At 47.0% G+C, this 25,941-nt stretch overlaps 2 protein-coding genes across 5 annotated transcripts in view; one reads left to right on the top strand and one right to left on the bottom strand.

Annotated features, from left to right (window-relative positions):
• Positions 1–437: 437 nt before the first annotated feature.
• On the top strand, positions 438–21,463 carry TBC1D20 (TBC1 domain family member 20). 2 transcript variants are annotated; one of them, XM_079979728.1, is made up of 8 exons: positions 438–638; positions 4,063–4,248; positions 4,864–4,944; positions 6,530–6,716; positions 9,201–9,302; positions 9,789–9,930; positions 12,169–12,278; positions 17,374–21,463. In XM_079979728.1, exons 1-8 carry the CDS (start codon positions 593–595, stop codon positions 17,630–17,632), a joined length of 1,113 nt encoding a protein of 370 aa, XP_079835854.1. In that variant the 5' UTR covers positions 438–592; the 3' UTR covers positions 17,633–21,463. The 2 variants fall into 2 exon arrangements, with proteins under 2 accessions (XP_079835854.1, XP_079835853.1); XM_079979727.1 differs by having other exon boundaries at positions 445–638; positions 12,094–12,278.
• Positions 21,464–24,297: 2,834 nt separating this feature from the next.
• Positions 24,298–25,941, bottom strand: part of RBCK1 (RANBP2-type and C3HC4-type zinc finger containing 1) — a 37,237-nt gene continuing 35,593 nt past the window's right edge. For all 3 annotated transcript variants that reach the window (XM_079979496.1, XM_079979498.1, XM_079979497.1), the window contains exon 13: positions 24,298–24,959. In XM_079979496.1, coding sequence (XP_079835622.1) covers positions 24,879–24,959 — 81 coding nt within the window. In that variant the 3' untranslated portion in view covers positions 24,298–24,878. The remainder of the gene's footprint in view (positions 24,960–25,941) is intronic.

Genomic DNA, 25,941 nt, shown 5'->3' with positions numbered 1-25,941 from the left:
TCTTCTCATGAGGTGGCCAAAGTACTGGAGCCTCAGCTTCAGGATCTGTCCTTCCAGTGAGCACTCAGGGCTGATTTCAGGGCTGATCTGCACAGAATGTGTCAAATAAAAAATAAACACAAGATCACATGCTATCCAGCTGTGGACACATTAGGTGGGCATTGTGGTCCTTTAATTGTGTGCCAGCACGTTATAAAATGGGCAGAGCTAAACGGCTCTTTGGTTGGCAGCTTACACGTAAAAGACAGCGCTTGCTCCCCTACACTTTCTATCTCTATGTTCAACCTCCGAACCCAGAAATTCCCTTTGCGTGCCGCTCTAGCCTTTCCCTGCGACATCTATGGTAAAGCCGCTGCGCTATCGAGCGCAGAAACGGAGCAGTAAGAGGAAAGCGGGTGCGACGCATGCGCGGCGGGCGCTGGAGGCGCGGCGGTTGGCGACGGCGGTGACGTTATTGGCAGGCGCCAGCCGAGGCGGGCAAGAAGCGAGAAGGGGGCGGAGCCTCGGGAGGGAGGAGTAAGGGAAGAGGGGCAAAAGAGACACGAAGCCGGAGAGGCCCGGCCGGGATGCTCCTCGGCGGCGCCCAGAGACCATGGCCCTCCGGAGGCCGCCGCCGCCGCACGACAACGGGAGGCGAGGTACGCGGGCCGCTCGGCCGGCGGGGGTGCGAGGCCCTCGGCCGACTTGACAGCCGGGCGCCTGAGGGGGAAAAGGGAGGCCTTGGCTCCGCTGAGGGGCGACGCGGCCCTGAGGGAGAAGGGGCGGGGCGGAGAGGAGGCCACGCCCCGTCCCCCTCGCTCAGGAGGCAGGAGCCAATCGGAGGGGGCCGTTCCGGGGGTGGGCGGGGCGACGGGTGACGCTTTCTCCCCTCTCAGAAGTGTCAGGCAGAAGTCGAACAGGTGAAGCAACTGCGACTCCCACCATCTGGTTCCCTGTGTAATTGATTGATTGATTGATTGATTGGGGGGGGGAGGCAGATTATTCCAAAGCACTGCAGTGGGAGGCCCCTTGAATGGGCGTGGGAGCATAGCTGTCAACTTTCGGATTTGAAAATAAGGGATCAGCAGCCTCGAAAATAAGGGATCAGCAGCATAGCGGTCAACTTTCGGATTTGAAAATAAGGGATCAGCAGCCTCACCTGTCCCGGAGACAGTCTACGGGATATATAACAATCCGTGAGAGCAGCGGGAAGCGGCGCTGAAATAAGGGAATTTCCCGCAAAAAAAGGGAAGGTTGACAGCTATGGGTGGAAGGAAGCTGCCCCCCCCCCGGCAGTGCTAAGACAGGTTTGTGTTCATACCATTTCGCTTCCAGTGCAAATGTGAAGTAGGTGGGCGGGCTTCTCTCAAGAGGGTTAGGACCCATCTGCAGGGACACTGTTGAGAAGGTGTTCTCTCTCTTTCTGATATGCACATACTTTCACTTAACAAAATTTTTAAAAGGTAAAGGGACCCCTAACCATTAGGTCCAGTCGTGACTGACTCTGGGGTTGCAGCCCTCATCTCGCTTTATTGGCTGAGAGAGCCGGTGTACAGCTTCTGGGTCATGTGGCCAACATGACTAAGACGTTTCTGGCAAACCAGAGCAGCGCATGGAAACGCCGTTTACCTTCCCAACAGAGTGGTACCTATTTATCTACTTGCACTGGTGTGCTTCCGAACTGCTAGGTTGGCAGGAGCAGGGATCGAGCAACGGGAGCTCACCCCGTCGTGGGGATTCGAACCTCCAGCCTTCTGATCGGCAAGTCCTAGGCTCTGTGGTTAACCCATAGCGCCACCCGCATCCCTTTAACAAAATTTAGGTACCGTTTTATTGTAAAACCTGTAAGCAGTTTACAAGAAATGTTGGAATAAAAGAAATAAAACATTTACAAATGATTAAAATTAGGAGTAAAAGAAATTGAAACACAGCAGCTGCCTGGGTGAGGGCTGGAATGCTCTTGGTCTAAGAGCTAACCTAGAAGTGGGGAACCTTGAGCTCAGGAACCAGATGCAGTCGTTTCTACCTTTCATTCATTTCATTTATTGGACTTATTAGACACTTGTCGCCTGAAGGTCTCCAAGCAACTTGCAGCAGAAAAAAGATATGCAACATATAATACTATGGGACTTTCCCCAGGATACACACCCTTCACCAGCCCTGCTTTGCAGCCTCCTTTTTGTCTGGCTAGAATGTGCTGCTAAACTCTGATTGAGAGGGATATGCATAGAAAAAGCTTCCTGTACAAAAGCAAAATTAGGATTCTTTGCTGCACCTGCATTTGCTTCTGGCCCCACCCACCACTGCCCTAGAAGCCATACGGCCCTCATAAGGAAAAATATCCCACACCTAACTGAATTATTCCTTTTAGACAGATCAGTTTTTAGCCACCCTCCTGCATGTATGCAATCCATTTCACTGTTGCCTGTGGGGCTACTTTTGGGGGAGAAACAGCACTTTATTCCACTCATACTTCTTCACTAAAGTCGTGTGTGTGCAAAACAGTGTTGTCTTGGCTACTGCCGTCCTTGGGAACCAGAGCACAGAGGACCTTCCATTCCACTGTAATGACACCTGTGCAAATTAGCAATAAGGGGGATAGAGTGAAAGAGAAATAAACCAGGGTCAACTTTTATTTAGACTGTGAGTCAAGTAGAAAGAAATCCTCCTCCTGTTTGCTCGTCTTGCTTATTTTGGGATGATTTCTGTCAAGTGGCATGTAGCTTTCCAAGTTCCAGCATTGTGTTGTGTAGAAACTGAGCACTCATGAAATTTCCTGCCAAAACAACCCTCTGTATGTGGCTGGAAACGCAGAAGAGTTACACACTGCATAGCAAAGTTTTTAAGGCACTGTTGCAAACTGCAGGGGGTTGTGTAATTGGGGGTGTGTGTGAGGGTTTTTGGTGCCCTCCTTTTGGGTCATTTGTTGTCTTGCAAAACTATCCAGAGTGACAAGTTGCCTTGCCAAGTTAGAGCCTTTCAAATCAGCTCCCATCTGAATTCTAAGAGTGGGTGTTATGGATGCAAATTGCACAAACAGAGACTTATGAAAGAGGCTTTTAAATGCAAACTGGTCATGCTTCCACATACTGTATTTGGCTCCCTGAGGTTGTTGCTGCTCCCCACTCTCCACTTTCCTTCTTGCACTGGAGAAGTATATATGAACATAAAACAAAGCAGCTGATTATCACCAGCTTTTTCTGGTGGCTCTGATCCAGATGTGTAGCAGTGTTCACAATGAAACTGCAAAAGGTTTAGATCTTTGGGAGCTTGTTGTATTGTGCCCAATGCATTTAGCCTGCTGCTTTGCATAACAGTCAGATATCGTTAAAAGGTTATACTGGATCACGTGCTTGCTTTGTGCTTGCCTTATTACTGCTGGCAGCCCAGCCAGATGGGTGGGGTATAAATAATAAAATTAATAATAATAATAATAATAAAATTAACTATTACAGTATTAACCTTTGCATTAAAAACAAATTGGCTAGTTTTTAGCAACAGTCAAGTACCAAGTGCTACTGATGCAAGTGTTGCTTAGTTTGTGATTCATTGGAATGAGGCTACGTGTCTATGTTGGTGTGAAGAAAGCTTTCTGTGATGCAACACTTTCTGATGTGATTCTGTTGTGATGGAGAGTGTCACAGTGACTGACGGTCAGATCTTTTGAATGTACAATACCAAATTGTGTACAATACTAAACTGAAAGGAAAAGTGTCCCATATGGCGCTTGAGCAGTTCTGACTTTCAGAGCATTAAGCTAAAGATTCCATAATGAAACAGCAGAGTGTCAGCCAAGAGATCACAAAGTTACTAGCCTGCGACATTTGCATTGGCCCATCTGATGTTTGTTGTGTCACCATTGCCTTTCGGTCAACTCTTTGGTTTCTTCTTAAACAAGTTTATTGACTACACTGCAGAAAACACCCTGCCCTTAAGACTGATTTGGTGGGTTGGCCAGTGTGATCTAGCGCCTCACTTTTCCCATCTTGTAAATAAATTACTGTCCCCTTTTGAGGCCACAATCATTAGCAGGCGAAACTGCTGTTAAGGCTGGTTTGAATTTGATTTTTGTTTTTCTCGCAGACTGTGATTTCAAGAAAAAAAGGAAAGAAGCAGAGATCTACCAGGCCCTGAGCAGCGAGCCTGTGGATGTTGCTGCACTCAGGCGCATGGCTATCAGCGAAGGGGGGCTTCTGATGGATGAGATTCGCTGCAGGGTGTGGCCAAAGCTGCTTAATGTGAACACAGAGGACCTGCCACCTCCGCCAGGTGAAGCCACATAACTCTTGCAATCTGGGGAAAGACTCTGGGAACCTTTGAGCTTGAGTGTGGGGTTAATTACTCAGACAAAGCACAGTTTGCATTTTGGTTTTACAGTATTTATTTTTTTATGTAATTGGAGAGCTCTCTTCCATTAATATGGCTTTTAGTATTCACACAGAGTTGTTCCGTGGCTTCACCCTCTTGCATATTTAATGCTATTAAAAAGCAGATCCAGGAATGGTTTAGAATAAAAATAAATAAATCCAGGAGTCCAGTAAAACTCCTTTTAGCTGCAGCCCCCACAAATGGCAGCAAATCCATTTGGAAGTGCAGCTGGTTCTCTCTGGTGCAATTAGCAGGTGAAGAGAAGCCTGTTCAGATGGCATTGCAATATGGGCTGCCCTTAAGAGACACAGATGTTTCCCTGGTGCTCAGAACCTGTGTTGTTAGTGTCCCATTGCATAGATCAAATCATGTTTTGAACATTAATGAGTACTTGTTAACAGGTATTCAGTTTCAGTTTTTATGGTTGTATTAAACACACTTCCCTCCATAGTTCCTTGGGGCTGGTCCTCCTTTTGTGACTGCTGTGGATTTGTGACACTCTTCTATCCCTCCTAGGTGAGGAACTCCGGGAGGACAACAAAGATTACCAGCAAGTGTTGCTGGATGTGAGGCGATCCCTCCGACGCTTTCCTCCAGGTACAAGAAGCACTCTCTACTTCCAGCTGTGGGGTCTCTGCAGAAATCCCTTGGGTTGAAAGTAGAGATGACAGAGAATTTCATTTGGCCTGCATTTCTAGTGAAATGACCTAATTTACACCTCCCACACTTATACGCAGATTAAAATACAATCATCCTTTGGGATTTCACACTTCTCTGATTTTCTTGGTTCAGACAAAAATGTATTTATGAAATGTATGCAATGACATAGTGTTTTGCAGCAAAAGGTACGTTGAAATATTAATTTAGTTATGAATTTCCACACATATTTTGCTTTAAGAAATTCACAGATAAATGTGGAAATGGGACAGAACAGATTTAGGAATAAATACATGAAAAGTTGGCATGAGCTGTGAATAGATTGAACCATCTATCCCTAGTAGAAAATCACGATGCCTGAACTAGTTTAAGTTGATAGCTTAGACATGCTGCTTGCGATATTGTTGCCCTAGCAACACCCCAGTGGCCCAGAATAAGTGAGTCTTGAGGGAGGTCCTCTTTCTTTATCTGCACTTGTGTTTTCACTCCCCACCAATGGGTGATGCTGCTGTATGCTTCATTTAGCTGTTGCTTGCCTCAGACCATGGTATTCTTCAGCCCGAAGTGAAAGAGCTGGTGACTCTTAATGTGCTAAGCCGAGTCACTTTGCCAGCAGATCCAGGTCAGAGAGAACTTCTCCATGCAGAGGAAGATGCAGCTTCCACTTCTGTGTGCCGCTGACAATCCTGCTGTATTTCATTGTGCAGGGAAGGGTCCTGTGTACTACCAGAGAGTGCTCATGTTTGCAGAATATCAACCCAATATGTTTGTAGCTGAAAAGTTTGGAGCCTGACTGCACAAATGTAAACTACTCCCTTCTTTTCCACTGGAACAATTAGCCAATTGAAGGGTGTTGCATTTTAAACTGTCTCAAGCCAGCTAAACAGATGAAAATATGACCTTGCCTTGTGCCAAGTAATGCCATAGGTCCATCTCACCCAGGTCCTGAGTGTCTTTGGCAGCAGCTCTTCAAGATCACAGCAGGATCTTTTTCCTCCAAGTCCTGCTGCCGCCTAAGTTCCTGAAGATGCAGCTGAAGGAACCAAATACTGAGTCTCCCTCTGAGCATCAGTGATATTTTGATATTCAATGAAGCTGCGAGACTTGTGATTAAAATAAGAGATAAATTGCCTGGGAAATTATCAGATTTATTGCGTGAACCAAGGGATGGCCACCTTCAGATAGAGATGCTTTAAAACTACTATTACCAGGTTTCCTTGCAGGGATACAGTGACTGGCTAACTGCTTTATGCTTGTAGTGCAGACTTACTGAGCTTCTGCTATTGAGTTTGGCCATGTGGGACTGCACACTGTATGCACAAGAAGGTGATGGGGCTGATGAGATAATTAACCCCTGTTGTTAAATCCAGGAATGAGTCTGCCTTTGGATCTATGTGTGTTGCCTTCAGTACAGACAAGAGAGACAGGCAGCTGAAGTAACTCATGTCACTGGGATGCAGGATGTTGTCAGGTGGATGTCCTCAGCTGCCAACTCTCTGAACCCTTCTTGTTGCTCTCCCTGCAGGGATGCCAGATGAGCAGAGGGAGGGGCTGCAGGAAGAGCTGATTGACAGCATCCTGCAGGTCTTGCAGCGCAACCCACAGCTTCACTACTACCAAGGCTACCACGACATCGTGGTCACATTTCTGCTTGTGGTTGGAGAGAGACTGGCAACGGCCCTCGTGGAAAAGCTTTCAACCCATCACCTCAGGTACTCTTGTCTGCGTTAGAGAGCACCCCGGACTGCGGAGCCAGAAAGGAGTCATGGAGCAGGCGCCCGGGTTGCTGCGCAGTGGCGAATTCACATGGCGACCCACATGGGTTCCAGGAATAGGTTAGCGGCGGCTGTTAGGTCCCTGCTGCCTTTGCCTTTAACAAGGAGCGAGCCAGAAAGTAAAGTCCACACAGTGAAAACGAGGGTGCTGAAGTTGCTCCTTACCTTGGAACCCCCAAATCACCAACTTTCTTTCTCTGAGCCAGGGGTCAGCAACCTTTTTCAGCCACGGGCCGGTCCACTGTCCCTCAGACCTTGTGGGGGACCGGACTATATTTTGAAAAACAAAAAACCAAAACGAATTCCTATGCCTCACAAATAACCCAGAGATGCATTTTAAATAAAAGGACACATTCTACTCATGTAAAAACACACTGATTCCCGAACCATCCGCGGGCCGGATTGAGAAGGTGATTGGGCTGCACCCGGCCCCCGGGCCTTAGTTTGCCTACCCATGCTCTGAGCACATCCAACGGGATTTACCTAGGAAGCTCCCTTACACTGAGTCAGGTCTACCTTGCTTGGTGTTGCCTACACTGATAGCTGCTCTCTATGCTTTCAGGCAGGGAACATGCCCAGCCTTACCTGCAAACGCCAGGAATTGAACCTGGGACTTTTTTGCATGTAAAACATGTTCTCTAACGCTAAGCTCTGGCCCTTCCTATTAAGTGTCCTTCGTGCCACAGTGGGTCCTAAAGCCTTTGTATTGTGCATCAGCCTCCCGCTAAGGGAGTTGGGGTTGGTTCTTGAGTGGAGCTGCCTAGTGCCTGTGTTCCTTTCCACTTCCCGTTGTTTGGGTTTGCAGCCTCCCAATGAGGGTTAAACGTCCCCTACCTCCTGACTGTTAGCTTGCTCAGTTAGAGGAGGGACATGCAGGCCCTTCTGGAGGGAGAAGTCCAATTCTCCTCCTCTCTGAACCACATTCTCTGCATGTCACCCAAGCTTATTAAAAAAAATTAAAGGGTAGGTTTCAACATTGTGCTATTACAAACGTTCCATCTGTGCAAGCGTATTAGGTTGCCAGATGGAATGACTCCTCCTTCCCCCCTTGTGCTTGCTGTTCTGGGGTTTCTGCCACCCACTCCAGGGCCAAAGTTAGGGTGGGCAAGGGGAGGGAAGCCCCATAGTACAAGCAAAAGCCCTTGCAGAGGGCTTCCACTGATGGGCTTGTGAATCCCACCCAAAGATTCAACACCTCCTTCCTTCACTTCCACTGGGCTTCTGTAATAGAGATGGTTGAAACCCAGGTCCTTTGCTATAGACATTGCACCCTTCCTCGTTGTTCTAGGACTGTGCTTCCTAAAGTTCCTGGAACTAGTCTGCCCAGGAATCAGCATTGTGTTGCTTTTGCTGTTGCTTCTTGATGTAGATTAGAAAACGTTCTGCTGCACTTTGATTAGGCGGTGGTAGTTCTGCCCAACTCAGTGAAAAAGCGCAGTGGGGAAGGGACTGGAGAGCAGACTGGATGGATTAAAATCTTCTGGGTAGAAGTAAGAGGACGTAATCTATTCTGATCTTATTGTAACTGCAATACAAACAGAGTTGCAATACGCACAATATAACAGTCTTAAAAGGGGACAAAGAAAAAATGTATTTCACTGCACTGTGGGATGGCAGGCTGATGAATGCCTGATGCTTTGCTGCTGTTCTTTCCCAATTTCCATCCATTGTTATCTTGTTTGCATTGGGAGGGACTGGGCAGCTGTGAGAGTTAAGTATTCCAGTCCCAAACAAAGCTAGGCCAGCCTCCTGCAGAGAAATCACTTTCACACCCTTTCTAAATACTAACTAGAAGTTGAGGCAAAGGTTGAAGGAGTGTGTTAAATCTACAGAGCCTGCTGGGAGAGAGGGTTGTTTTTCCCAGATTCTTCTCAGGACCAGCCCTTGCCAGACTTTCCTGAAGCTAGCTTTTGCAGAAACGTTAGTGGCTAGTGGCAATGGCCAGTTTCTGAACCCAGCATCTACTTTCAGTCTGTGTCGAAGCAATTGTGGCATTCACAGTGCACCAAGCCCCTTGTGAACATAGTTTTCTCAAGAACATAAAGTGTGTTGTTGTTTTCCAAAAGCAAGCCATGACTTTGGACCCACGCCTTCAGGGTTTCTGCCTGTTTTTCTGCTGGAGTCCTGGTGACTTTCCTTTTCTAAAATAAAAAAATTGGACCTGCATGGTCAATTTGTGTTTCTCCATTGCAACAGCCTCTCTTGTGTTCAAGTTTGTACACTTGCCGGCTGCTTACTGTGAGTGAGCCTCTGGTTGTTGGAACCAAAAAGTATCCCATCTCCTATTCCCACTTCCCTGGGCATTTGGGTATCTCTTGGCTTGTGGTCTGCTTTGCACCGTTTGCCATCTGTGATAAACAAGAGAGCGTTTGCTTCACACTGCCTCATGCCTTGGCTGACCAGACCTGCTTTGCCTGGCAGGGATTTTATGGACCCAACAATGGACAACACCAAGCACATCTTAAACTACCTGATGCCCATTATAGACCAGGTGAACCCAGAATTGCACGACTTCATGCAGAGGTAGGTGGAATTGCTGCACTTTCCTTTTTTAAAAAAATATTTAAAATGCATGCAATTGAAGGTTAGCTCTAGGAAGTCCTCCCTTACTGCTGCCTAGCATGACTGAGCAGTGCCTTTTTCAGCATCCCTCTCGAGATGCAAAACTTGGAGAATTTGGTGATGCAGTTAGTGGCTTCTAGGCCTTCAGTGTCCATATTCTTTTGTATGCTCTGAGAAATAGAATTGGAAGCGACCTTGAGGTGGGACATCCAAAAGCATTTCTGACTGGCAGACACCTGTTCAGTCTTGGCAACCTCCAAGGAAGAAGATGTCACAAGCCTCTTTTGATAGCTTGTCCCTTCCTGAATTCCTGCTGAATCCCATGCCATATCATGTGGAGAACAGCCATCCCAGCTGCAATTTGCAACCTGGGGGGAAGGGGTTGAGCAAACGGGATGCTTTACCTTGACCCTTTTGTTTCTTTGTTCCTCTTCCTTTTTTGCACAGAGCTGAAGTGGGGACCATTTTTGCTCTCAGCTGGCTGATCACCTGGTTTGGACACGTGCTGTCTGACTTCAGACACGTCGTGCGGTTGTACGACTTCTTCTTGGCATGCCACCCACTAATGCCAATCTACTTTGCAGCAGTGGTAGGTGTTGCTCACTTCAGCAGTGGAACATGAACCAAACCAGGCTGTGCTTTTTGCTTCCCGCCACACTCTTTAAAATGATTTAAGGTGCATAGAGCTGCAAGAGACAGCTTTGCTGCTTAGTGGCTTCTTTGCCTTCAGCACAGAGTTCCAGTTGCAAACCTTCCATCAAGAAAACAAGCTTGAGTCTGTAGCAAAGAGTATCTGCTTCTCCTCCTTGCGTTAAGCTGTTACAGTGGTGCCTCGCAAGACGAAATTAATCCGTTCCGTGAGGCTCTTCGTATAGCGGTTTTTTCGTCTTGCGAAGCAAGCCCATTGACAGCTTAGCGGATTAGCGCTATTAGCGGTTTAGCGGCTTTTAGCGATCAGCTGTTATGCGGCTTATCAGCGGAACAGCTGATAAGCGGCTTAGCGGCTTAGGAAAAGGGGGGGGGGGAGGGGGAAAAACCCGCAGGAACTCGCAAGATGTTTTCGTTTTGCGAAGCAAGCCCATAGGGAAATTCGTTTTGCGAAGCGCCTCCAAAACGGAAAACCCTTTCGTCTAGCGGGTTTTCCATCTTGCGAGGCGTTCGTCTTGCGGGGCACCACTGTATAATAATAATTTCTTATTTATACCCCACCCATCTGGCTGAGTTTCTCCAGCCACTCTGGGCGGCTCCCAATCGAGTGTTAAAAACAATACAGCATTAAATATTAAAAACTTCCCTAAACAGGGCTGCCTTCAGATGTCTTTTAAAGATAGGATAGCTGCTTATTTCCTTCACATCTGAAGGGAGGGTGTTCCACAGGGTGGGTGCCACTACCGAGAAGGCCCTCTGTCTGGTTCCCTGTAACCTCACTTCTCGCAGCGATGGAACCGCCAGAAGGCCCTCGGCGCTGGATCTCAGTGTCCGGGCTGAACGATGGGGGTGGAGATGCTCCTTCAGATATACTGGACCAAGGCCATTTAGGGCTTTCAAGGTCATCACCAACACTTTGAATTGTGCTCAGAAATGTACTGGAAGCCATTGCAGGTCTTTCAAGACCAGTGTTATGTGGTCTCAGTGGCCACTCCCAGTCACCAGCCTAGCTGCCGCATTCTGGATTAATTGCAGTTTCCGGATCACCTTCAAAGGTAGCCCCACGTAGAGCGCATTGCAGTAGTCCAAGTGGGAGATAACTAGAGCATATTATTATTATTATTACCATCATCATCATCATCATCAGTTTTGCTGTGCTTGGGCAGAGAAGTCCAGAGGAGTTTCACAGAAAACGTTGCCATTAGTCCATACCATAGGGACGGGAAATATTCTGCATGTTGGAGAGCAAGGCTGCTGTTTGTCAGAGGACGATGGATCATTACTTGGGACCTATCCATAAAGTCAAGGGTGAGCTGCTGCTGTGGAACCATGCGTGCTTGCGCTCTCGTTCTCTTTCTCCTGGCAGCTCTCACATGCAGCAGCAGCACAAGGGCTGCATGTGGTTGCCCGGAGGTAATTTTGTACTTGCCACGGTTCGTGGAATCATATAACTTTTAGAGTTGGAAGAGACCCCAAGGAGCATCTAGTCCAACTCTGCAATACAGCAAAATTATAAGGGAGACACATGGACTGCATATCACTTGCTATTTCCAAAGAAACCCAACTACAAACAGGAGCATACCCAAAGGGTTTAGAGTGGAACCCTCCTTGCAGCTGCTTTGGCAGGGACCTTTTCCTTTTTTTTTTCTTTTTTTTTAAAAAAAGGAATTTTATTTACAACATAACATAACGCCCCACCCCCCCAATACAGAAATCCACCCTCACTAGACGTGAACATAACATACAATAAGCATAACATACAACAATAGAAACAACCAAATAAAAGACTTTATCCTGTATCTGGCTTCCTTATTTACTTCTTATAAGCTGTTTCCTTTAGGAATAATTATTAAGATTTTTCTAATTATAACTTAAATATCCACAAAGTCTCCTGCAGACATTAATCGAAACAAGTCCAGGTATGTATTTTAGGGCACTGTTTTGTGAAATATTCTCTGCATTTCCCCCATGCTTTTTGAAACTCTTGTCACACGAGATCACAGGTGGCAGGGACTTTTTGAACCCTTGGCAACAGTAGCCCTGTGACAGGGAAGTGTTGGCGCCGTCCACCACCTAAGCTGAGTTGCCGCTTGCTTCTCTGCAGATCGTGCTCCATCGTGCACCGGAGGTTCTCGCCTGCGAGTGTGATATGGCCTCCGTCCACCATCTTCTATCGCAGATCCCACAAGACCTTCCGTACGAGACCCTGATCAGTCGAGCTGGAGACCTCTTCGTTCAGTTTCCACCTTCGGAACTTGCCCGGGAGGCTGCTCAACAGCAAGCTGAAAGGTGGGTAATGACTAGCCTTTAGTTGGGGCGTTAGTGGAGATGTAGCGCAGCATATTCCTCATGGGGTCGTTTGTCCACTTTGGGTCCCCACCATGCGCTCCGCTCACATGAGGCTCCTAGAAGCTGTCAGCATTTGACAGCGGCCACACCCCGGGAACGGCTTCGACCGGCCAGCTAAACCAGGTGAGGGTAGCAGATGGATCTCAAACCCTCAGTGAGTTAGGGACTTCCCCTGCATGTGAAGACAGGCTCTGGTGGATTGGGCGAGACCAGTAGTGGGTCCAGCAGTCATAAAGGCAGTGTCTGCACATGCTGGCTGCACTACCAGCAGTACTGAGGAATTCAGAAAGAAGCAGAGATTTCTCCTCCAAAAAAGCAACCCACCCTCTGCCTTTAAAACTTCAGTTTGAGAGGACTTCCGGGTCGGCGCCATCGCCGAATGGCGGACTCCCTCCGAGCTCCGGAGGGAGCCTGCTGGGTAGGGGTTGGGTCCTGCCACGCCGGCGACGCGGGGACCCTCAAAAACCATGGGCGGTGATGCCCATGGACTTGGTGACTCGGCGGGCACCGTTTGCGCCCCCCGACCCTCGAAGGAGCCTTTTTAAAGGCAGCGGAGAGGGTGACGGGGGTGGTGGTGCTATGAGTCCACTGCTTCCCCTACCTAGCGAAGCCGCATGCCATTCGACGGAGAGCAACGACTTCTTCTTCTGAAAATTTTGGATTAAAAAGAAGAACCCGTGAGTAAATTTATCGGACTTAAAAGGAAAAATTTGATTTACGAATTCGGAGCGAGCGGGGGAGGTGCAAAAAGGAAGTCCGCGCCCCCCCCCCCGTTGTAGATGTTTTAACACAAGGATTTGACAACTAAGATCGAGAGATGAACTTGTTTATTTGAAAAAAGTTAATTTCACAAAGGGAAATTACAAGTAACTGTGCTGGAGGAGAAGATTGGTTTGTGAGAACTAAAGTGCAACCCCCCGGGAACCGGGAGCGATCCGTCATGAGAGACTGGTAAAGAGACACAGAAACTTTGACAGCTGTCAAAGTAGCTGTCAAACAGGAAAATTAAAGAGAACTTTGTTACGATGGCTTTGCTGGTGAGATTTGTTACAATTTGGACATAAATTATTGGAAATAAAGGCAACAAGTTATTTGACTTTTGGGTCTGATCTGGAAAGAAATTAAGTTACCATATTCCCTTTAGAGGGAGTTCGGGACATTGCTACAGTGGCAGCAAGTGGAAAAATACTAGGAAACTGAGCAGGATTTGTTATCTCTTGGGAAAGCTGCAAAAATATTATTTTGTCTACAGAGGTTTCTACACTAAAGGAGACAATGGATTTATCTATTGAAGAAAGGAAGGGACTTGACGTAAGTTTATGTTCCTGAATAAATAAAGCCTCTGTAGAGGAACCAGAAGTTTTTGAATTAGAAGGTTTTTGCAGCAAAACAGGAAAAGAAACCTGAGGAATAAGAGCTGGACTAAATTCGAAGTTAGAACATTTGGGACATCCAGACTTTAAAAGGATCAAGAAACAGAATTTGAGTTATACTCTTAAACACAGAGGTCTGGATGGAAGAAGAATGATCTTTTCTGAGAGTTTCTCCGAGATTGGACTTTCTGAAATTAAAAGCTACCAAAAAGACGGCAAAGTGGAACTGAGAGAGATTTAGACATGGACGTGGGTTCTCCAGGCTGGCAGTAGACAGATGGATGAACTTTGGGGATCAAAACCGGGAAAGGGGGGAGGGAGATTTGGAACCCAAAGGCTGTAAAACTATATATTTTTTCTTTTTTTTTCTTTTTTTCTTGTTTTATAAAAATAGGGGAATTCGTGGAAGGGAATTGGGGTCGATCTCAGGGAAGTATAAAAAATATAAAGAGAAATGGTTAAATAAGATAAATTAATTTTGAATAAATGGGCTAATTATAATTATAACAAGGCTTTAAAATTTGTTTTTTTATATATAAAATTTTTATTGAGTTTTCACATTTTATAAACACAAACACACACACACAGACAAAGACAACATATATAAAGTTTCATATCCTTACTTTCCTAACCCCAGTTCTTGACCTCCCCCCACCCCCCCTTCATACATCCTAATTCAATTAAATTAGCTCAGCAAGTTCATATCTCTCATCCTTTACATATTATTATTATATATATTTTTTTTTAAAGAAATACTTAATTCTTATTACTTAGCCAAATTTATCCAATTTTCTTATAAATATTAAATCCTTTTCTAAGGTCGACTCAAATTCCTTCCACGAATTTCCCTTTTATCTTAAAAATAGGTCATAATAATCAAACACAAAGGTCATAAACATTTTTTTAAAAAAAAATCTTTCCCCCCCCGCCCCGGTTTCTGTCCCTTCCCAATGTCCCCATGTCCACAAAAACAGTTTTTAGCCTGGATTCCTCACATCTGAGGCCTTTAAATCTCTGTCAGTCTCTCTCTGCCGATTTTGTTGGTAGCCCTCTTTGTTGGTCATCGGGTCTCGAAGGAGTTCTAGCTCAGTCTCGTCAGATTTTCTTCCATCCAAAGTGCTTGGTACCAGCTGCTGCGAAAGGTCAGCTAATCTTCCATACTCAAAGAGGAAGCCCCAATCATATTTCTTGCTTCTTTTAAATTCAAATATTCCAAGTGTTCCAGGGGCTTCCTCCCTCCTCTTTCGCATCTTTCGCAGATTTGTAATCCAAAGGTCTTCTTCTTTATGTTCTGACAATGTAGGCTTCTGGTTGGTACTCTCCATCTGTACTGGCCCTTGTTCCCTCTCCTCCTGTTCCGAAGTTATCTCTTCTAATTCAGCTGTAGATTTTTTCCCGGTCAAATCCATTGTGCATTCAGCAGAGTCACTTATTTTAGAGTTCAAGGTTATAAGTTGTTTTCTCATAGCCGTAGTCTGTTCCTGCAGCTTTCCCACGAGAAAAAACATTCTTTCTATCTCTGCCTGTAGTTTTCCATCTGCAGCCATTGTAGTGTTTCAATGTTTCCCCTAGGGGGATTCTGGTTACTTAATAGTTTTTTCCCAACAGTCCGTTACTTTGTTATTTCACTACTTTGTTCCCAACCAGTTTAATTCAAATATGACAAATTTAGTCCAGAAAGGTGTTAAATAATAAGATTTTTAACTTTCACTGCCCGTTTGACAGCTCCTTTGACAGCTGTCAAACTCCTTGTTCCTTTTTCTCCAGCTCACATACAGGACACTCCCGGGTCTGGGGGGGGGGTTTAGACAAAGACTTCTAAAATTCCACTCTTACTCTCCAGCACAAATCTTCTTCTGTCAAATTCATGAAAATATTATCTTTTAAAAAACACCAAAAAGAAAAAACTCTCCACCTTAGTTCTCCGATCCTTGCTTTAAATCTTCTGTAAGCAGGGGGGTGCGGACTTCCCTTTAGCACATCCCCTGATCGTACCGAATTCAAAGGTTGAAATTTTAAAGTCCAAATTCCATTTTACTCACGGATTAATTAAAGTCCGAATTTCAGGGAAGAAAGTCAGCGGTCTCCGGCCATGGCTCGCGGCTTCGCTCCACTGCAGTAGCGGTCCACTCACAGCACCACGCCGCTCCCCGTACCCTCTCCGCAGCCTTTAAAAAGGCTCTTCGTGGGTCGGGGGGGCGCTTTAGGTGCCCGCCGAGTCACCAAGTCCGCAGGCTTCAGCGCCTGCGGTTTCTGAGGGTCCCCGCGTCGCCGTCGCGGTAGAACCCTTCTCCAGCGGAGCCGATTCCCTCCGGAGCTCGGAGGGAATCCGCCATTAACCAGATCGCGCTAACCCAGAAGTCCAAGGCTTTAAAATTTGGGGTAAGAAGTTGTGGAATTAATTTAATGAAAATGGAATATAAGAGGGGGAGGGGGGGAAGTCCTGGAAAGATGTCAATGAAATTAAGTTTAAAATGTATCCTTTTCTTTTTTCTTTCTTTCCTTTTTTATTCTGGAAACTTTAATAAATATTATTTTAAAAAAAACTAAAAAACTTCAGTTTGAGAAAAGTAGCTTGCCCTTTCAGCAGTTGAGTTTTCATTCAGTAGCTGCTTATGTCGTCTCCTGTAGCAGAAAAAAAGGAGCAAGAAACCCAAACAGCGGCCCTGAAAGATAAAGAGCGCATGAGAGCTCCACTATCCTCTTCTGAGCATCTCAAATATCCGTTGTCCCTTTTGCCTGTTGTGTAAGATAAGGTCACTCAAGGTTTCTACAAGTGCCATCTCCTGGCTCTGATAACAGCTGCAGGCTGGTTTGATCGCCTGCTGGCTGTGGGTCTCAGATGTTGCCTGTGTAGACAGAATGGGGCTGGCTGCTTGTTTCTAGGTGTCCATGTGAGTTCAGCAAGCAAGGTCAGTTCAGGAGTTCAGGCAACTCTGATCTGCTCTTCCATTCCCTCGTCTGAGGTGGACTGATCCCTAGGAAGTGAGCTTCCTGCCCATATCCTTTTAAGAGAACCAAACTTGAGAATTTTAACTCATGGTAAAGTTACTAGTTTCCAAGATCCGGAAAACACAACAAACTTTGGGGGTGCTTTCCACATTTATTGTGATACCCTGAGCCAGTGTGGTTGTAGTGGTTAAGAACGGTAGACTCATAATCTGGGGAACCGGGTTCATGTCTCCGCTCCTCCCCATGCTACTGCTGGGTGACCTTGGGCTACTCACACTTCTCTGAAGTCTCTCAGCCCCACTCACCTCACAGAGTGTTTGTTTTGGGGGAGGAAGGAGAATGTTAGCCGCTTTGAGACTCCTTCGGGTAGTGATGAAGTGGTATATCAAATCCGAACTCCTCTTCTCCTCCTCCTCCTCCTCCTCCTCCTCTTCGTCGTCGTCGTCCTCTTCCTCCTCCTCCTCTTCCTCCTCTTCCTCCTCCTCCTCTTCCTCCTCCTCCTCCTCTTCCTCCTCCTCCTCTTCCTCCTCCTCTTCTTCCTCCCCCTCCTCTTCCTCCCCCTCTTCTTCCTCCTCCTCCTCCTCCTCCTCCTCTTCCTCCTCCTCCTCCTCCTCTTCCTCCTCCTCCTCCTCCTCCACAGCAGGATAACCATATCCTGCCTGGCTGCTTGGAATGACGTGCCCTGCCTCTGTTTTCTTCTTCCCCTACAGGACGGCTGCTTCCACCTTCAAAGACTTTGAGCTGGCTTCGGCCCAGCAGCGGCCCGACATGGTTCTCCGGCAGCGCTTCAGAGAGCGGCTCCGCGCGGAGGAGCGGGCAAAGTTGCTCTTGGCAACCAAACCAAGGACCAACCGCTTTGTCAAGCTGGCAGTCATGGGGCTGACGGTGGCGCTGGGCGCGGCAGCTTTGGCTGTGGTGAAGAGCGCGCTCGAGTGGGCACCCAAATTCGAACTCCAGATATTCCCCTGAGAGTCGAGGAGGAAGTTCCCTGCTTACCGTCTCCTGCTTGGTACACCAGGCATAGGCAGCCATGTCTGCAGAAGGCAACTTGGGTTTTGGAAGCCCCTGCTCTCTTCCCTCCCCCCCTCCTGCAACCTGCCTTACTAATTCAAGCCACCCAGGCCTGGACCTGCAGTCATCTTGTTCTCACCTCCTCTTCGTCGTCCTCCCTGGGCAACCAGAGCCTCTGGGGAGCCTCTTTTGGAACAAGGGAAGTGGCTGCCTTGGCTGCTACAAGGCTAAAGAACCTCATTTTTTGCTGTGCTTCCTGCCCTGTTCATGGGCCTGTAGCCTGTGTAGCACTTGAGCAGAAGTTCCATTCTTCCCTCCGGGTCTTTGGCAAAAGGGGAGAGAAAGAAACAGAAGAATATTTTCAGGGACAGTGCTGGTTCTGCAATATTAACTGAGATAGGGTGAGGGGAGATGAGTCTGGGCCCAACCGTTCAGAGGCGTCCTCCCCTCCTTTCCCTCTCGCCTATTTAGTTGCCTGCATTCCTAGATGTAGAACTGAAGAGGCAGTTTCCGACAAGTTAAAACACTGGGAATCTGCTTGTTTTTGCTTTTGAGGTCTGTAGCAGATTGACTCACGTTACCTCTCTCAACTGCGAAGCCTGCAGCAGGGGTTGCAAGCATATGAACATGTTTCATCTTGGAGACCATGTAGCTGTCACCCACCCACAGAACAGCTATTTCTCTCAGCCAGGCCCGAGTAGGAAATTCTGCATCTGGCGCATGAGGAATTACTCCTTGGAACATGGTCCATTATGGCTTTCAGAGTTTTTTCTGTTGCTACCTTCTTGCAAAATCAATAGCAGCAGTTTCCGTTAATGATCTTTCCGTTAAGGGAGAGATCTTCCTGTTGTGAAATTTCGCCCTGCTGCAGGACCAACGTAGTCGATGTGAGGAGAAAAGTGCTTTAAAAGATCTGAGCCACTAACAGAAATAGACGTATTGTCATGCACGAAGGGTTTTCCAGAAACTGTCCACTCAATCCAAAGTCCCAGGCACTCCATCGATAAACCCACATGCACCTCTACCTCCTTCCTCTGCTAATAAACCCTCACAAGTGTCCTTACCTAATTTACACAGCTGAGTCCTTTTTCCCTGATGGCAATTATGTATTCAGTCACCTGTAAAACTACCTTCTCAGTCGGCCAAGCATTACTGTGGAGGGTGAAGGAAAGTCAAAACCAAGGACCCGACTGCTTGGTCAAACTGGCAGCCCGGAGGCTGATGGTAATGCTGCATTCGCCAACTTTGTCGCATTGGAGCGGACAGCAGAGCACTTGGGACCTGCGGCCTTTTGCGATCTGCTGCGATGAACTCATTCCAACAGCGACGGAAGCCCAAGTTGCTCCCTCTACCCTGGAAGATGAGCAGACTTGGCCATTCAAAAGGAGCAGCTCCCAGAGGACGCCACAGTGCCTGGAGCCCTTAACGACACGGTAGCAAGGCCTAGAGCTAACCAGTGCATGCATCTGATTTGCTTTTAAGAGTGCTGGATTCTGCTGTGCATTGGGATTTGCAGTCACCGGAAAGACAGGAGGCAGAAAAACAGAGAGACCTCCTTTTCCCTGTTTTGCCTGCTGGGAGTATCCTCTCACCAAGCCGAGAACTGACCCCAGAAGGACACATTGCTGCCTCTCTATTTGGATTGTGCTTCCTGCAACCAAGTCATTCAGCTATTGGTGTCTTTTGGGGGGAGCTTTTCTTCTGCAGTGGGGCAGTGCCGTTCAGCTTTGGTGGGAGGCAAATCAACCTGCCACCCATTGGTTGAAGGCCTTGTGGTATCAGGAAGCCATGGGCGTGGGGATACCAGGATGTCCCACGAGCAACAGTGAAAAGCAGGGAAGGGAAAGTGCCAATGCAGTGCTCTCCAGATGTTAAACTACAGCTCCCGTCATCCCTGAGGAAGTTGGGAGTGCAGTACCTGAAATATCCACATTGGCTATGCCTTTCTCAAGTGGCCACAGTGTGGATCGTAGCGTGCCTCTGAAAGTGCAGGGGTTGAATGATTGACACCTGCCACAAGGGCTGAGGCTTTTCGTTACCGGATGATGTGGGATGGAAGAAACACGTGAAGCATTATTTTACTAAGCACTTTATGAAAATCAAGGCTAAAAGAGGAAGACTTAGAAGGAGGCCTACCTATCCCTTGTGGGTTTTCTTCTTGCCTTAGCAGGAAACGGTTTCCTAGCAGGTTCAGACACTTTCAATTTGAGGTGTATATGAGACCTGTGGAAGCTGCATCTGCAGCCTGACCGAGGCTGGATGCAGTCTTGGCCTGAAGCTGTTCCATGTTACTCAGGCAGCAGAATGCAGAAAAAGGTTTAAGACAGGCACCCTCTTCCCTCTGCTCCTTGTGGCAATGATGGGCTGACTTCTGGTTTATTAAAATGGAAGAGTCATTTCCTCTCCCTCTCACATGAGCTACCACCAGATATAGATATGTATTAAAAACCCCAAATTTCAGCAGGTCTAGAATGTGCAGAAATGAAACTTCGTGCAAAGGTGGCGAGGAGAAGCTTTGTTTCATGATCAGCATTCACCAGCTTTTTAAGCTGAAAGCACACAAAACCAGCTGATTACAATTAGCGGAATCTGCTAGTAAAGTGAGACTGCAGCACTTCAGGTTTGAATGCTCTCATTATGCAAGATAATATTCTCTGTGTGTTGAAAACTAGCCTGTCAGGGGAAAGGGTTCAGCCTAGTTTTTCCCCACCCACCCCCCACATGCTTTTTTTCTGCCTTCGGGGAGGACATCACCACCGCCTGAAGCCTGGAGTGATAACTGTAAGGCAAGCTTTGCCACTTGATTTAGCTGAAAGTATAAACTGACCCTTATTATCCCAGAGGGAAGAGCAGTACAAGTGAGCGCAAACACTTTGCTCTCCATTGACTGCAATGAAGGGAGAAACCCATGCATCAAGAATAAACCACATGGAAGACCATCATGTATGTGAAGCCACGAGAGGTGGGACTAACCTTTTATCTCCATCCTTTTAGCTGTGCAGAGACAAGAGTTAAGCCCCAGGCTCTCTCTTCCCTCTGCTGTGCATTGCTGCAGGCTGGTGAATTTGACAGCCACATAACTCTGCCTTTGTGTCTCCTGCAAAGCCGCTGACTCTGCTTGCAGTAACTGTTGGAACTTGTGCCGAAGCAGGTGGCCACCATGAATGCATTTGGTGACACGCCACAGTTTTGCCAGGTTCCCTAAAGCAGATTGTCCCTTGGACTTTAGGGACTGAACCATTCCTGTAGCCTGCCTGCTAACACTAGGAAACCACTGAGCAGCCTGTTGCATTTTGCAACTAGCCAGGCTTGTAGGGCGGCCTGCCGGTCTATGCAGTTGCAGACCAGTAGCAAAACCAGGAGGTTTAAGTGACACCCAGCTGGACCACATTGCATAGGCTAGCAGGCTACCTTGGTTGGTGCTCCTTCAAGACTCATGCAGGCCTCCCTCTTGCCAACCCACAATAGATATGGCAACAGGTGTGTCAAAAAAGGAGCACTTTCTGAAGGGGAGAGGCAGCTGGAAGAAGAAACAGCTGCTGCCGTTACAGGCTGCAACGCCAGACGTCCTGGGTCAAAATCATGGCCAGGGAGATGCCCACCAACTCTAAGCCACCTTCCGTGGGGAAACCGGTTGTTTCTTTCCTCGTGCATAAGCGTTCTCTGATGAAGTTGCTACTCTGTATAAAGATTATACATATGTATGTAAAATGCAGATTTGTACAAGGCTTGTAATTGTGTAAAAAAAAAACCCAACAACCAAATAAACACTATACCCACTTACTAAACTGATGCGTTTGCAGCACTGCATTTTCCTCCTCTTCCCTGACCCACTTTGACTTGTTATAGCTGCTTGCTAGTCTCTGGTATATGCAACGCGGGTGGCGCTGTGGGTTAAACCACAGAGCCTAAGACTTGCCGATCAGAAGGTCGGCGGTTCAAATCCCCGCAACGGGGTGAGCTCCCGTTGCTCGGTCCCTGCTCCTGCCAACCTAGCAGTCCGAAAGCACGTCAAAGTGCAAGTAGATAAATAGGTACTGCTTCGGCGGGAAGGTAAACGGCGTTTCTGTGCGCTGCTCTGGTTGGCCAGAAGCGGCTTAGTCATTCTGGCCACATGACCCGGAAGCTGCACGCCGGCTCCCTTGGCCAATAAAGCGAGATGAGCGCCGCAACCCCAGACTCGGTCACGGCTGGACCTAATGGTCGGGGGTCCCTTTACCCTCTGGTATGTAATACCAGTTCCTGGGGAGAGCACTGTTGTCCCCTCTGAGCTTCCTTTATGCATCTGTTCGGCCACCGCGAGAACACGATGCTGAATTAGGGTAGTCCCCTTTGGCCTGATCCCACAGGAGGCGTTCTCCCAATGAGCTTGCTTGAAACGACTTCTGCACGTGACGGAACAAGTCATCTGCTTTTCATGGGGTTGACCCCGCGATGTATAATACGGCTGCCCCAGACAGCAGCTGCTTTGAACAATCTCTGCCTGGAGGCAGGCCTACATGAATTAGCCCTTCCTGCTTTTTTAAAAGTCTGCTCTCCCTTTTCTAGAAGCAGCCGGTCAGATGCCTTAAATACTCCACCGTCAGTCAGCGGGATCCATTGCTTGTCTGACTCACATGATGTTTCAGAATTACCGTATTTTTCGCACCATAGGACGCAGTTTTTCCGTCTTAAAAACTAAGGGGAAAAGTCTGTGCGTCCTATGGAGCGAATGCAGGGGGGGGGGAAGCAGGCAGGAAAAGCCCCCAAGAGCCACACACAAGCTTCGTGCGGTTCTTGCGGGCTTTTCCCCAGGAGGGAGAAGGGACCGATGTGGCCATTCAGTCCCTTCTCCCTCCTCTAGAAAAGCCTTGCACAATCTCTCCAGCCGGGAGGAGGCTGAGCAAGGCTAAAGAGGAAGCCCAGGCAGCGAGCAAAAGGTTCTTCAGAGCTGGTAAGGCAGGAGAGAAAGATCTGGAATGTGATCATCTGCCCACACAAAGGTGGTCTTTCAAAAATACAGACGAAAAGAATCCGTTTGCAGTCAAAGGTTTTTAAATTGCCCCAGACCAAACATTTACATGGCTGCAAATCAGCCAATGCCCAACAGGAAGACAAGGTTGACTGGTGGGTACATTTTAACACCTTATCTCCTAGCAGTTTCTTATTTTATGGAACCAGTTCTTCCTTCCCACAATGAAAGCAAAAGAAAGAGAAAGGAAATATTCCAATTCCCCAAACCCGGAGCAAAAAGGAAACCCTTTGTGTTTGAAATCAATCCAGCCGCCTCCTTTTTTAATTTTGCACCTGCCTTAATTCTGCGCCCCCAGGATGGATGATAAGAATCCATTTTATTTTATTTTTTTAAAATAATTTTTTATTAACTGGCCAATCACATCAAATTAAATCACGTCATATAAATTCCAAATTAAAAAGCCAAATTTTTTAATTTTGTTGGGGGAACCCATACTTCAAGATCCAAAGGGGAATTCAGATCATCTTCTTATTACTGCGTTAATGTCCAAATCAGTCCCAATCAGTCCAAACAAAGTTCATAATTCTATCCAGTCTTATCTTGGTGTTGCCACATCATATCTTGTTCGTATAATTTCTCTTTCTCCTTTACGATCTCTTCTGTTAGTCTCCTTAAGCCGATAGCAAGTGTAATAATCCTGTGTGGATTTCCCGTTCCTCCACTAAGTCCAGATGGTTTCCATATATCTCCTTCGTAGATAACATCACTTTTTCCATCGTAAATTTTGGCATTTGTCGCTCTTAAGTCCCACCGAGGAGTTGATTCACGATATGTAAACAACTCTATTTCTCTCTTTCTCCTCCCAGACCCAAGAGCTCCCACAATGCCTCACAAAATGGCGAACGGCATTTTTCCTGACTGCGGCACTCCAAAACTCTTAGCTTTCCAGCTTCATTTTGAAACATTGCTTTGGATCGAAAGTTTATCTCCACACAGCCTTAAATCCACAGCTTAAGTCCTTAATTTCTGACTCATTAGGGGAGGGGGATTCTTGTTAAGTCACATAAAAGGTAGAGGCAGGTTTCCTCCCCCCCCCCCAGTCATTACCATATCTTGACGTTCTTCTCGTATTTTATTGTTGTCTTGTTATCAGAGATCTCTTCTGTCAGCAGTATTTACTCCCCTTTTTCCTTGATGTATGTGCAATTAATCACGTCCAAATTTGTTCCTTTTAAAGATCATTGCAAACAGCGGCGCGAATCGGGGACGGCGTCGAGGAGTGCCGAAAATCCCACGGGAGGGCTTTGTGCCTAGTGCCCCCACCCCCACAAATTCGGGGGTGGTATAGGGCACAGCAGGCAAGGGCCGTCCCCCCCATAATCCTGGGGGGGTTAAGGAGGCTAATTACCCCCATCATAGCCTCCAAATTACCTCGTGTGGGTCGGAGAGATGTTATTGTCAGCCATCTTCTGATGCGCCACCTAGTGCCCCCCCGATAAGAATCCATTTTACGCTTTTATCAAGCCTGTGAACTAAGTTAGGCTGAAGGAATCTGGGAACACGGGACTGCTAAACCCCAAATATAAAGCCTCACTAACCCGGTCCTGAGCAATACAAGTTAAGTTACTATTGCATCTCAACTACCTGCAGAAAAAAACGCAGCAACAGGTTTATAAATAACTTTTATTAGGGCAAATCAAGTAAAAATTGTACACAAAACCCAGCATATTTTGTAGTGGAACTCAGTGCCGACAAGCCTGGTTCTAATGCACCGTAGGGCAACGCCCCATCTGTGATAGGGGTCAGAGCTTAGCTAAGCACCTGCAGCTTGGCAAGAACAGCCTCTGCTCCTACAGCCTTGGAAGGACGCAGAATGTAATGCTGCCATAGGGAAGGGAAGCAGGAAAAACTGGTTGTAGAGAAAGGAGCAAAAACAGCATCTCTCCACGGACATTGCAAGAAGCCTGTCTGCACGAGGACTACAATAAGAAGTCCAGCCTGCCCTCGAACCCAGTAAGAGGCCAGCATTTCCACTCAAACCTTTTGCCCAGCCCCACATATATGGGAAGCAAGTCATCTTTCTCTATGGCACATGAGCTGAGCCTGTGAGTCTTGAACTTCGCTGTGCCAGAGCCATTCCAAAAGCCCAGGCTGTCCCAGAGCTCAGTTTGACGTTCGCTCCTGACTTCCATTCCCCTGAAGCGAGACAGCCTCTTCTTCCAGAAGTTCAGAGTTCTCCTCCCCTCTTGTTTAATGGCAGTTCTGACAGTTCGGGTGGCAGGGGGCTCCGTTTAGCTTGCAGCGGCAGCCCCCGCTGGTATCGCCAGAACCCTGCGGGGGGAGGAGGAGGGGATAGAAAGCAATGAAACAGAGGGCAGACGGGTGGGTACATAAGGAAGAGATTATCTCTCTTCCTGGAGACGGAGGAAGCGATGGGAGGGTCCTGATGAGAGTGCAAGGACAATGTAGGTCTTCCTGCACAGGAAAGGTCAGGGTCCAAAAACAAAGCGGGTCAGGAAATTGCCAGACAGGAAAATGGGGAGAAATGGGAGGAAACCTCCTGTAGGATTGCTACTTTCGAAATTCTCCTTCACACGATTATGTGGGAAATTGCTTCCTTCGAAGTTAAAAAAAGCACCCTACTTATTTGTGCATTGTCACGCTGTAGTCAATATTCTAGTTTTCCTTTTCAGAGCTAGCCGACTTGACTGGAAGAGACTGTGACCAGAAGGAGGAGGACTATCAGGAGGAATGGAGGAAATTTAAAGACTACTTAGCTAAATATGTGAAGATAATTTAAATTGGAAAGCTTGCAAATACCAGATAGGCTTAGGATTTAAATATGGAATGTGATGAAATAATACGTTTAAATGCAGAATTGGATAGAAAGAAAGAGGTTAAGTGATTAAGTTAATTTTAAGAGAATATTGGTTTTGGAAAATCGTTAAAAAAGATATATATTGAAATTCAACCAGGGGGATACGAGGAAGTCACTTAACAATGATACTAAGATTGGTTTAAATAAGGTAATGATTTATGTTTGTTTGTTTTTAAAAAAATTGGAAAATCAATAAAAAAATGGATTTTTTTTTTTCTAGTTTTCCATCTGGATTCTCTTATTTGGGTCAGGGAAAGTAGGAAAGAAGGAATGAAGGGGCCTAGCTCAGTAGAGCACATTGGGGCGCAGTGACTTCTGCTATTCCTGCACTGCAAGGGGCTTGGACATCTTGACATTTTGGATATGCTTCATGCAACAGTTTTGCACGCCAGAGCAGTTCCAACAGTCCTTGGGTTCAAAGGTGAACACAGCAGG

Source organism: Podarcis cretensis (assembly GCF_951804945.1).
Source record: "Podarcis cretensis genome assembly, chromosome: 6".
In the NCBI taxonomy this organism is placed as follows: domain Eukaryota; kingdom Metazoa; phylum Chordata; class Lepidosauria; order Squamata; family Lacertidae; genus Podarcis; species Podarcis cretensis.
The sequence above is the reverse complement of the archived record's forward strand: the minus strand, read 5'-3'. Positions and strand labels throughout refer to the sequence as shown.